This window comes from Cyprinodon variegatus, unplaced genomic scaffold (assembly GCF_000732505.1).
Source record: "Cyprinodon variegatus isolate N-32 unplaced genomic scaffold, C_variegatus-1.0 Scaffold15, whole genome shotgun sequence".
Taxonomy (NCBI): Eukaryota; Metazoa; Chordata; class Actinopteri; order Cyprinodontiformes; family Cyprinodontidae; genus Cyprinodon; species Cyprinodon variegatus.
In genome coordinates this window covers 845,156-858,513 of record NW_015150468.1, presented here as the reverse complement: position 1 = coordinate 858,513, position 13,358 = coordinate 845,156, and the positions used below count along the sequence as shown (strand labels likewise).

The following is a 13,358-nucleotide window of genomic DNA, read 5'->3' as shown; positions in this document are numbered from 1 at the left end:
CTCTTTAAGGATGATGGTTTTCATAAATTTGGGTTTGATTCTTACTTTAAGACATTGACTGTTCACTAATTATAATTTAAAAGAGCAAAAGCTGCGTATATGTTTTAATGTTTGTGTGTTCTCAGTTTTGTAATTGGAACTGTTTAATGTAAATTGATAACCTGGTTGTGAGTGTTAACAACATGAAATAATTCAAGTCTGAGTGGTTAAATTGACATTTTTGCATGTAGGCTTTGATAAAACTCGGACCTTTTTTTTAATAACATGGGTAAATTTATAAAAGAAAATAATCAAAGGATAGCTGAGATTAAATGTTATATCCATCAATTTTAAGATATCCTGACTTGGATTGCAATGGCAATTCCCCATGCAATTTTTATAAAAAAAATTTTGTGCAGAGGAAAATGGCACACAAAAAAAGCAATCAACTTTGTTTAATATCATCTCATTTTTTAATCCTTGAAAGGTTTTCTCAGTTTATTTAGTTTTTATTGGAAAAAAACCCTTAGTTAACTATATTTACTTTGTATTGCATGCATACCTTGTGCTTTGTATATGTCTTAAGAGTATTAACAAGCAATCATAATAAAACAAGACTATTTTTATACACTATATGAAAAAGAGCAGGAATATTAAAAATGAGCTCTGAACCTGATTTGATATAGCCACTTAGAAAAAAAGAATCACTGTGATATTAGTCACATACGAACATTTTTCAAAAGCTCAGTTCTGTTTTTATGTTTTCAGACCTCTTAATGTATGGGGTCCTCCAGCACATGCACTTAAAAGGATGCAGTGTTTCAGTATTTGTTCATGGTGCTAAAGCAAAGAAAAAAAAATAAATAAAAACAACTCGATTTGAATATCCAAGAATAGATATGTTGCACTCTCAAGCTCCAGGCCAGGGTTAGTAATTTCTCACACCTACTGGTGCTCTTACACGGACGGTTCTGATTCTCAGCCTCACACATAGCAGCTCTTGTTGCTGGGAACTCAGCCTGGTCTGACTCATGTTGCACGGTGATAAATCTGCTGCTAATCTCTCAGGCAAGATAGCGCACTTGGGCTCCATGTCCCAGTCAGCTTGTCCCATGCTTATTTACACCCTGGTTTCCTATTTACTTCCTGTTCCCAGCAGGAAAGGGAGGTGTCCCGTCTCGCTTAAATAATTTTGACATGCACTGAAGCAGCTGTCTGATGATAACTGTTTCAGGGGAATATAGTTGTGTAAGTCTAAGTTGGGTGAATTATTATTATTATTATTATTATTTTTTACTGTTCTTTTAATAAGAAGACCAAATATTGAAGTTGCATTAGCTTAAAATTGATCTATGGAGATGGATATTTGTGGGTATGTCTAAAGTAGGGCATACACTGTGCGATTATTTTTTTTTTTTAATCGCTGCACGCAGCTAATGCTCACACTGTGCGTCGAAACCACAAGGTTTCGTCATACAGTGTGAGTTTACAGCTCACGATGCATGTTCAGCCAGACGCCTGATGCGATCTACCTCCTCACACTGTACATAAAAAAAAAAAAATCCCAGATCGGACTCTGCTCCGCAGTGAGATTGCGTTACTCTGACTCGTGTATCCGGAAGCCAAATGAGTAGAGGAGGAATATGTAGCTCGCTAGAGTAAAACATGCTGCCTTGGCAATTTGTGCGATTTTGTGCTGAAAGCCCTAAAAAGAAAAGGCGACGACGTATTTGGACAAAGACATGGCTGAGCAAACATTGCTACTACGGTCTGTCAATTTTACAGAAAGAATTCCATTTCACTCGCACCCAAGCCATGCTTCTGTGTTTACATCTGAGAGGAAGAAGAAAAAGAAGAATCCTTCTTTGCTCACTGAGCGATTTGCCCACGACGGTCGGTCCCGACCTCACATTTCTTGATCGGGAGGTTGTCGTTAGAGGCTGATCGCCCCTCGTTACCTCATGTACACTACACGGAGTAGGCTGAAAGGCGAAAAATTCTCACACGACTGGAAAGTCGCCCGAAAAAAGGGCAAAAAATCGCACAGTCTATGCCCTGATTTATGTTTGATGAGTGACAGACAAATAACTATTTCCCACTGGCCGCAGAACCGTTTAAAACCGGGAACAATCAGGTTTTAGTGACGGTGAACACAGCTCACTGACCTGAGTCAAACAACTGCAGACACATCCGACCCGGGTCGACCCGCTAATTTACGCGATACCATTTAACGCAACATATGGACGTCAACACACTGTGCCGGTTGTGTCTGATGTAACAAGCCTAAGAAACTCTGCTTACATTCGTTAAACATGGCGTAGAGCTGGTAAGAGAGATTTGGAGGGATAAAAGAATGAAACAAAGCCCACTGACTATGCGGCGACTCACTTGTTAGTGGGTCAACCTGTGTTTGAAAAACAGGCGTTAACCCGCTAATTTCAGTGGGAATGAGGCTAAAGTGTTGACAGGCCATTGCAAAGACACATGTCTATGAGCCCTTGGGCTCCATAATCAGTTTGAGAGCCGGAATTTAAGCTTCCCAGAGGATTCGCGTGCAGTTTTCAATCCAAAGTAATGCTTGGTTAAAATTTATTTTTTCCTTACAGTTTCTATACAGATATATCAAATTTGCTGGAGATTGTTCATAGAACTTGTGAAATGTGTTTTATCTCAATGATAAGGTGCAATTTTGATTCTTTATCTTCCTTCAGACGACTCGCTGGGAATGACCTGACATTCATCCACCCTGACGCCCTGTCTGGTCTGCATCAGCTCAAAGTTCTGTAAGCACGCACCCTCCCTGCCAATGCACACACTGTTCTACACACAGACTCACAAATATGGGAATGCAAATTTTTCCACATAAATGCGTTTACATAGCGAAGCTTGCTAGAACATGGTATCCTCATTAAATCTTTTGGAATGGACTTAATATAGTTTTTCATATGAGCCCAAAACTCACCAACAGAGAAGTAAGTGTAAGTTCTCCTCTAACTTTTGTACTGCATCAGCCAGGTTGCGTCAGACTAATTGTGTACATATTTGTATGGCTCGAAAGACAAACAAAGTCAAATTTTCTGTTAACTTTCCATCAAGCACAAGGGTCATATTCTTGTTTTCTTCAACAACAGCATTAGATTGCAGTTGCATGTATTTATTCGTTGAGCTTTCACCTACAAAACAAAATATAATAAAAAATTTTTTTACAAAAGGTTCAAACACTTTATGACATATTAAGTCTTAAAATACCTTCTCTGAATATGTGGTATTAAAATGTTTCTCTGACCTGTTTTTATTTTTAAAATTTCAGAATGCTGCAAAATAATCAACTGAAATCTGTACCCAGCACAGCACTAAAAAACCTTCACTCGCTTCAGTCTCTGTAAGTTTTTCTTGTTAAAACATGCATTTATGTGATATTTACAATTATTTATGCTTTTTTTTTGGGGGGTGGGAGTGACTGCAAGATTGATGCTTTCTGTCCTGCTTTAATGCAATAAAAGCTACTCAATGTTGTTTCAAAAGCAGAGCATGGTTTATAATTATATGCACCCCCCAAAAGGAAATCTCTCCTTTTAACAGCAAAAATGTGATACTTTTATTTACAGAGCTCAATTAACATGTTACATAACCCTCTATCCAAAGTGAGGATCTATTCTTCCATCTAATTTTCCAGTAGACCAACATCCAAAGAGCAAAGGCAACACCAAATTTGATACAGTAGAACAGTTTATCTACTTATACATGTAAAGATCTAAACGTCGGCTGCTGTGAATTTACCTAACAAATATATGCAAAACTAGCTCTATAGACAGCATATCTGAACTGTTAGTTTAGGGTTATAAAGGGCAGCTACACTGTACTGAAGGCATGCATAGAGCCTGTCTTGGTGCTGTTGCTTTGAGTGTCAGATAAGGCTCTGCTCATTCTCTCTCGCAGCTGATGACATTCCTCTGCTGTTGCCACCTTCCATATTGGGTGGTTAGACTCTGATTAACATTTAAAAATCCATGTTATTGTGTCCTCCCCTGTGCATTGCTGACTGGTGATATCAGATCTGCAGCAGCAGTACCCGATGATTATCTCTCTGATTGGCCCAGTACTTCTGCTGTGCTTTGTATTAAGTGTTGATTTTACAAATCTGTTTAAACAGTCTGATTCTACTTCCAGCGAAGACAAAATGTCCCATTAAGTGGTAAAAACACACATTTTAGCCTCCAAAGTCTAATATGCTTACACATAAGAAATGGATATTTTTTGTGCTCTTTTTCAGTTTATTTCAGCTGTAAATTGTCAGCATTCACAGCTTCCTCTCTGATTTGATTTTATACAAGATACCATTTACATTGACAGGGAGGTGTAGAATAATCCAGCTGTCGAAATGTGATAAAAATGCATTTTTCTTTTTTTTTTTTCTCTCCTTGTACTTTGCAACTCATTTTCTTTTTTGAGTTGTTCTTCAGTGTTTTCAACTGATGCTTTGTTCATTTTAAATGTCTTTCCCTAAAGAAATATGCTACGGTAAAAGAAAGGCTTAGTTTGTTTTAAGCCTGAGATAGCTGCATGTCAATCAAGATTGTTTTTTCTTCCAGCACAGATACTTGAGGAATTTGGAGGGAGGGTAAGACACTCAGTTGAGGAGGAGAGCAGGACAAAACTGTGTTCTTCAACGGAAAATAACACTTAGGCTTTCTTTTATTGGTTAAATAAAGACTATCAGTCATCCTCAAGGCAATTTTTGTCCATCTCAAAATATTGGTAATTAATTTAGCTTTTTGTCTCATTTAAGTGTAAATTGAATTCAGTGCTTTTAAAATATGTTATTTTCCCATTGACATATTAAGATTTATCATAATTAAGACTAACAAGTGGACAGTTGTCTGTTTCTGAATTTGATGGCCCATGGTGAATTGCTCAAGGGTTGGGCAATATGGCCCAAAGATTAAATCTCAGATTTCTTAGTTTTTAATTTGATTTATGATTTTTTTCCAGATTTTATTTTATCTTTCACCCCCCTAATTATAAAGGAAAACAATAAATACAAATGGGGGAGCAGGTCTTTGGCTATGTGACCCTTCTCCTTTTGTGCATATGTATGTGTGCATATGTGCTTTGCGCAAAAGATTCGACTATCTGCTATATCAGCTATCTGGACCGGGAACCTTGTGTAATAGAAATTAAACCTGCTTTGACCCCTGTCATAAAATAAATTTCAAAGCAAGTGATTTTTGTCATCCGGATTAAAATATTCAAGCAGGGCTAAAGAATATTTTATGAATTCAATTTGAGCTAATTTCATTTAGAAGCATCAGGGTCAAATTTTGACTTTTAAGTCTCTCTGTTTGAAGGATTTTTTAAAACTGCAAATAGGTCATTATAATGAGTTGTCATGAGCATATCAATAAAATGAAATTACACATTTATTACTGGATTTCAGGGCCAAAGATATTAAAAACAATCATGTTTTTTAAATATCACCTCAATTTCGATCCACTTCTTTTTTCTGTATGTTCTCTATCTGCAGTCGTCTGGATGCAAACCACATTACAACCGTTCCTGACGAAAGCTTCGAAGGTCTCCAACAGCTTCGCCACCTTTGGCTTGATGACAACCACCTGACCGAGGTCCCTGTCACTTCCCTGAGACACCAGTCAAACCTCCAAGCTCTGACTCTGGCACTGAACCGCATCTTGTATATCCCAGACAACGCCTTCAGAAACCTGACTAGTCTGGTGGTGCTGTAAGTCTTAAGCTTCTGGTTTGATTGTGGTTTAGGATATGAATGTTCAGTGTTGCATTAAGAGTTTACAATATGATTGACTCATTTCTCTGGAGAGTTAGCCTTAGTGCAGGGCGTGTACAGAGGAACATAACCACCAAACCATGAGGTCCAATTGGCTATAAATGATGGTTTCCTCAGCAAAGGCTATTAAAAACCAACCTTGAAGTAACAACACCATGGACTATTTCATTATAATCCGGAAGTGAAAAGAAGAAAAGGCCAGTAATCTGGTTAATATTGAATTTAGAAATGTCTTAATCAAAAATAGTCCCAAGTTACCAAATGTAATATCATTCAAATAAGGTGATTAAGGATTTACTCCTCAAAGACTCAAGTCGAAAGACAACAAACAAGTCTTCACTTAATTTAAAAACGGAAGCAGGTTAGATTCATCTTTATGGAGAAACAAAACTGAATAGCCCCAGCTTAACAGTGGAAGGTTATCCCATACTGTCTGATCATTTCACCTATTGAAAGCATGTTCATAGTCAAGACAATTGGCCCAAGAACTGATCTTTGTGGTACTCAACAAGTACCTCTGGAATATAATGATTGATCATTAACAAACAAATTGAAATTTGAAAAATAGGACAATTAAACAACCTAGTACTGTTCCATAAATTCCTAAAGGATGTTCAAGCCTTTTCAAGAGAAGATTGCAATAAAATCTATCTAATACAAGGAGAAAAATCCCTGATAGGAGGGATTTGATGTATCATAACTTAGGTAAACATTTATAAAAATGTACGTAATGTTTTAGAGTTGAAAAAATACTATTTTTTATTCCTTTGTAAATCATTATTCCCCTTTTCTTTATATTACCAGGAGTAAAATCAGATGGATGTTTTTGCAAGACTAAAATATTAGAAATTTGTAAGATTCTAAAGTGTCAGGGAGGTATTTGAAGATTTGTTGAGACTATGTTCAACAGGCAGATGATTAAAGTCGTAGGGAAGCGGCTGTTCCAACCCTTACATTTCCGAATTCTCCCAAGTGGTGCCTGACTTTAGTGAATATAGTGAATGTGATTGGTCGATTATTAAGGGGGCGGGATTTTTGTGGCGGAAGGTTCGCAAGCAAGTTTGGTTGTGGCCGGTTTGTCTGAAGCATCTTGCTAACAGTTAGCAACTATGTGCTAGTAGGTTCCCAATGGGAATATCCATTGGGACCAAGTAGCAGTAAATTGGTGACCTAGAAGCGACACTGTCAAGGAACGTTATGGACAGCTGAAAAATGCAAGAGGAGGAGAGTTTTGTGTCGGAGGTTGTGGATGAGTCTCCGTCATACATTTTTTATTTAAAGGAGGAAAGCGGGGACAAAGTTGTTGTGGAAGGGGATGCAAGGACGGCAGTTAGCTTTGTTAGATTTAGAAAGCTTACAGTCGTACATGTTTGAGACTTTGCCTCGCAATGCTGCCAGTTTTGTTGGCTCTACACCTGCCGAAGATACAGACGTCCATCCCCGTGAACACTGGGACGTAACTCAATGATTCTTATTTGTTATTTGTTGCATATATTAGCTGCGAAATATGAATTGAGATACTATGACCGAAAAAATTGACTGTTGATATATGATTGGCCCAATTTAGGTAAACAAGTTGACGTATAATTAACTGGCCTGCATAAAATAACAGGAAAAAAAACACAGATTTTAAGACAGTTTTTTAAAAAAAAATAGATATTTCTAACTTTTTGGACAATATGGTCTGATAAAGAGTACATTTATATACATGTTTAAGCAACAATGATTTGACATTTAAATATGACTTCTCTACGACTTTAAAAGTTAAGCCTCAAAATGCTTAACCCTCTACTAGATTGTTTAGATTCAAAATTGTTTTTGTTCAAGAGGTTTGTTTCTGATGAGAGTCTGACATTCCTCAAATCATAATCGAGATATGAAATAAGAGGAATAATTCATCTAAGAAATGTCCAAACTTATTTGTATCCCTTTTAATATGCTTCAAAAAAGTCAGCAGACATTTCTTAATTAGCAATGAAGAAGTAAGACATGTATTTTCCTCCCATATTTACATAATAAAAACAACATAACAAAGCTTTGTTAAAATCATTTTCCTTTTGTAAAGTATTTTTTCTTAAGGTTTCTACCCATGTTTTGCTGTTTTTTTCCCATGCAGACACATTTGAGGCTAAACATGCCTTTTTTGTTGTTGTTTTATTTTTTTATTTCTATTTCTGACATTGAAAAAGTTAACATTAGAAGCTGTTGCTTAGCCTCTATCAGTGATATAAGCTTAATTTTATCGATTGAGAGAAAAGCTCCACCTTCCAAGTGGAAATCTTGTGTTAGTTTCGGGGTGATTTCACCAAAGTTGTTATTGCTGTTTCACATTTGCATAAACAAAAACACACACGCACCCATGCACACAGAGTGGTACTGGTGAAGGTTTCTATAAACATGTCAGAATAAACAGGAAGAAAAGAGCTGAATTTATTAGTGAGCTCAGCTCTGCTGCTTAGAACAGATACAGTGCAGGCACTCCATTCACTTAGCATGTTGCACGTAGATAATATTTCTACTAATGTTCTAATGTATGCAAGTATGTGAGTAGTAAATATTTGACTATGTTTGAATATTTCACATATAAACTCAATTTGTGTTTCTAGGCATCTTCATAACAACCAAATTAAGGAGATAGGAGCCAACTGTTTTGCTGGATTGGTGAATCTGGAGACGCTGTAAGTCCACAGCTATTCAGTGTTTTGTTTATGTGTGTGTGCAGATGTATACTTGCATGTCTGTGCGTGTTTATGTATCAGTTTAAGTCAGTTTGGGTTTTTGGACTCTAGTTTGTATGTGCCAACAGCTCCCCCGCCCACCTCTGCTGCAGTCCCCCAGACATCATTGTGTCCACTTCCTCCTTTAATTGCTCTAGGATAAATAGAGCAAAGTACATGATGCTTATCAAAATTTCCCTCCCAACTGTTCACTTCCTACTGCTTCACAGCCTAGTGGAAAAGCTACTGATGCTCAGTTTCCTGAACGGTCAGCTGATCACTCTGAAATTCAACCTTTCCTCTGACGTCTTGACAAAAATCAGCGATATTCATTGTAGATTACGGTTTTGTTAAAAGTTGCATTGCAGCGCATTTGAACAATATGGTTGTTGGTGCTGATGTCTTGAAATGCACTCTGCATGTTCTGCTTCTTTTTTTGCATCAAATATAACAAATCTCCCACTTAGATATTTTATATCATTGTGAGCAGATTCATACCCGACATTTTGGAGCCTGTTGCAGTAAAAACAATAGAGACATGTCTTATCTGCCTTGACAACAGGCGTTTGGAAGCAGTTTTCTGTTTTTCAGCTCTTAGTCTTATATAAGACTGGTTTTTATAAGTTCCATACATAATATCATGTAACCCAACAAAGTTATTCTAGTTTGATCAGAGAAGAGCTGTGCAATACTAGAAACAAAGAACAGAAATAATACTGATAACTAATATCTTTAATAATATTGGTTGCACTTAATTTCTAGGCAGCTTAAATCAGGTGTTGTTATCGGTACGGCCTGGGCCAAAAAAAGTTGAAGTCATTAAATTACCAAAGTTCATCAAAATACATAAGAAACAAGCAAAATAAGACAAAAACTAATTTGTTAGCAGGAACCAAATAAAGACAGATTTGAGTTTTATGATGTTTTTTAACAGAAAAGTTAATAAATGACTTGGAATCTTATGGAAGCTTTTTGTAGTGATAATTAATAAACATAATGCTTGTTTTTTTTTCTTTGAAATCTTGCAACTTTTTGTTGCCTTGATACAAAAAACAACTCTTAACTTAACACTGTGTTGGGGAACCAATTTATCTATTATCATTGATTCAATGGTCAATCTGCATTAAGGTTAGTAGTATAATTCCTGTAATGATAATTAATGAAAGGAACTTTAAACTTCCTCCATCCTTTCATAGTCTTTTTATTTACGTTTGGGCTATCTTTGACTTTTCCAATAATCAAGAACATGATTAATTTCATTTTTCTCATTCTACAGCTCTCTGTAACGCTCTCTGTTTCTGCTTTTGTTTTGTTTAGAGATCTTAATTTTAACAACCTGAAGGAGTTTCCCAAAGCAATACAAGCCTTGCCCAAACTGAAGGAACTGTAAGTATGAAGCGATTAAAGATTAGGCCTATTCAAGTTATGGCTAATGCCATATCCTATGTTGTGTATATGTTAGAAATGACAAGTATTTGTACTTGAAGTTTTACATTTGAAAAGTATAAAACTTTAGTGCAAAGGGGAGTGTTGGCTTAGTGGTTAAAGCATTGCTCTTGTGCTCTGAGAAGGTTGCAAGTACCTGGTTCAATCCCCACAGACTGCCTCTCTGGGCAAGACCCTTAACCTCCGATTGCTCCCTGGGCGCCACACAATGGCAGCCCACTGCTCCCCAAGGGGAAGGGTAAAATGTCGAGGTAAATTTCACCTGTGTGAGATCAATAAAGTTCAACAAAAAAACAGAAGAGGCCGAGCCATATGAAAGGTTATAGTCACATATTTACAGAATTCATATCAGTGTTGCTTAAATGTATTTAGTTCAAGGTTTTTTAGCAGTTTTCCATTTTCTATACACATATTCAAATTGTCTTTTTATCACACAAATTTAATACAAATACAAAATTGTGTTTCGTGTTATTCTATGTAACAGAGGGATAAGACTGCATGTAAAGCTAGCCTTAGGTGAAAAGTAATTGTCTTCATTGCAAAATCATCATTTTAGGCCTAGGAAGTTTTGCATGGAAATGAGCATAAACTGCTTAATTTTCTACCAAATATTTCTAAAACGTTATTGTTTATGTAAAAAAAACAAAAAAAAACACGAATTGCTTTTTTGTAAAAATCTAAATTTAAGGATCTTAATATAAGTGTTTTAGATGTTAAAAAGAGAGTTAAGAAACTGTTGATTTTCTTTTTTTTTTAGTTTCTAAAGTAATATTTGCAAGTTTGTTCTCTTGTTTGGTCTTAATTTAAATCATCTAATTGAACTTAATGTATTTTCTTAATGTTAGTTTTGGTCTTATCTGCTATGTTGCCTTTGTCACATTAACCTACCACTGGAGATAAGCATCTAATCGCTGCCCCTTCACTTTCCTCTTGCAGCGGGTTTCACAGCAATGATATTGCTGCAATTCCAGAAGGGGCCTTTCACAACAACCCCATGCTACGAACCATGTAAGGTCAAACTCACACTGTGGACAAGCCTGCATGTGTTGTTTTTTTATTTTTTAAGGATACAAGTTTAGGCACAGAATGAATGTCCAGAAGATGGTGCCATACTCATTGTGCTCTCCCCTTTATTTTTGGCCTCATTTCAGACATCTTTATGACAACCCGCTGTCATTTGTGGGTGCTTCAGCCTTCCAAAATCTCTCAGATCTGCACTCCCTGTAAGTCTTACTTTAGACCACAAGTCAACATCTCTCCGACCTCCTCAGTGCAACTGTGACTAAAGCAAACTATGTGTGCTCTACAGCACCCCTAACTAATACTACAGCTTTAAGAAGATGCATTCTAGTATTTATTAAATGTGTCTTGCAGGATGTTACGTGGTGCCAGTTTGATGAAGGACTTCCCTATTCTCACATTGACTAATAATCTGGAGAGTCTGTAAGTGAAAAGTAAAATATTGTCTTATCCTTTCCCTGCTTTTGGTTATTTGTTTGTCAGATGATAATATCCAGCAACTTGTTTGTTTTTTTTACCTGTAGGACTCTCTCTGGTACCAAGATATCATCCATACCCACCAATCTGTGTGAAGATCTCAGGTTGCTTCAGACACTGTAAGGGAATCTTCCAGTTGTAACCTTTGGCATGTTGTTAGAGCTAAGAAATGAAACAATCATCATAACATATATATTTTTTTGCATTTGCAAAAAACAAGTACATTCTAATTAAAATTGGAGCTCAGCATTCCAAAAGTCCATTAGACCAACAGCCTTGCAGTTACATGTTTTGCTGATATGCTGCAGCCTTACTTCATGAATACCTCATTTGGACTGACAGCAGGGGGTCCATTAACTCCTAAATGAGTAGTTCCAGTGTCAGTGTAAATCACATCATTCAGTCTGGCTTTCAGGGCATGCTCTGAATTCCTCCTGTTCCCATTCGCTTCAGCTTGCTACTTCAGGTTATTGTGTGTAAATCTTGATGTTAATCTGGTCACAGTGGTGCTTCTCAATAGTAAGATTATTTCAATTCATAACATGAAACCAAATGATTATGTTTTTGCCAGATAATGGAAAAGTGGCTTGCTGCTATTGTACAATTAGCCTGTTGGTTTACAGCAGTAAAAAGAAAAGCATTATTTATTATTTCAACTGAAAAATACCCTTTGCCAAAACCCATCCCACTATGTTGGGAGACCATAAGGAAAACTTAAGGTAAAGTAAAAGTTGTGACAGTGTAGCATCTAAGGTAAGCATTTCTTCCTGGCTTCTGGAAGGTCGTAGAAGTCATAAAGTCCTAAATTTGATCTTTTTTATGCCTTAAATGTTTGAAATACATCCTTATTTTCAATTTTGTGTCCTAAAAATCTGTATTCTTTTTAGAATTTCAATCTTCTTTCCCCCACCTTCCTTTTTTAAATGAATTGTTTCTGTAATTTGTAGTTTTGACTGAGGATTTCAGGTGTTGTTATGCTGTGACTAAATTACAAATCCCATGATGAAGGAAAGCCGCTGAAAGGAATTTAACTCCAGACTATCTGCCCTCCACAGCACCTGTAAAATGATTCTGCTATTTTAATGATCATGATCATGATCATGTTCATTAAAATATTCTTGTTACATTTTCCAATACCAGTTCCATCACCACATGAAAATAATATTTGTAGAGAATTTCTCTTTCCCAAAGCTTTTTGTCATTTCCATTAGACTTAGGGACCAATTTGTTAGCCAAAGTGTTGAAAAACACCACAATAACTCAATAACTGGTTGTAGCTGTTAAGGAAGGACATTTCTGGAAATTCTTTGTGTTAGGGTTATGTTTTATAATTCAAGTTCTAAGAATTTGATGTTAAAAACATTGCTTTTATTTTACAAAATGATGAATTGCCTCCTCCTAAGATACAGGAAAACCGATGCACATAATTAGACTGTTTCTCTGTTGATTTATCTTGTTATTGAAGTGTTTTTTTTTTTTTTTTATTTAGTGACCTGTCCTACAATGAGGTGACGGAGTTACCGTCCTTTCAGGGTTGTGGCCGGCTGCAGGAGATGTGAGTGTCGACCTTGATGAAGTTAATAAAGCTATTAAAAAATATGCCCTAAGTTGTTTTACCTACATATTCCAAAAAAGGACAAAAATTCTTCTTTAAATTTGCAGAAGCTTCCAGCACAATCATATTCAAGAAGTCGACAGAGATACTTTCCAGGGTCTCTCAGTGCTGCGTTTGTTGTAAGTCTTTTCACACTCTCAATATCAAATTTGAGTCAAAGAAAAAAATGTGTTTTAATCCAGCTTTTTACTTTTGTTGTGATTTTTAAGAGACCTGAGTAGAAACAAAATTCGAGTTATCCACAAAGATGCTTTCCTCACCCTCACTGGACTCACCAACCTGTGAGTTGAACCTTATAGAA

General features: G+C 36.4%; 1 protein-coding gene across 1 annotated transcript in view; it reads left to right on the top strand.

The window, feature by feature from the left end:
* Positions 1 to 13,358, top strand: part of lgr4 (leucine-rich repeat containing G protein-coupled receptor 4) — a 36,673-nt gene that overhangs the window by 13,691 nt on the left and 9,624 nt on the right. Inside the window, exons 3-14 of the mRNA XM_015384703.1 lie at positions 2,691 to 2,762; positions 3,290 to 3,361; positions 5,504 to 5,719; positions 8,389 to 8,460; positions 9,817 to 9,885; positions 10,882 to 10,953; positions 11,097 to 11,168; positions 11,320 to 11,388; positions 11,490 to 11,561; positions 12,932 to 12,997; positions 13,105 to 13,176; positions 13,267 to 13,338. Coding sequence (XP_015240189.1) covers positions 2,691 to 2,762; positions 3,290 to 3,361; positions 5,504 to 5,719; positions 8,389 to 8,460; positions 9,817 to 9,885; positions 10,882 to 10,953; positions 11,097 to 11,168; positions 11,320 to 11,388; positions 11,490 to 11,561; positions 12,932 to 12,997; positions 13,105 to 13,176; positions 13,267 to 13,338 — 996 coding nt within the window. The remainder of the gene's footprint in view (positions 1 to 2,690; positions 2,763 to 3,289; positions 3,362 to 5,503; positions 5,720 to 8,388; positions 8,461 to 9,816; positions 9,886 to 10,881; positions 10,954 to 11,096; positions 11,169 to 11,319; positions 11,389 to 11,489; positions 11,562 to 12,931; positions 12,998 to 13,104; positions 13,177 to 13,266; positions 13,339 to 13,358) is intronic.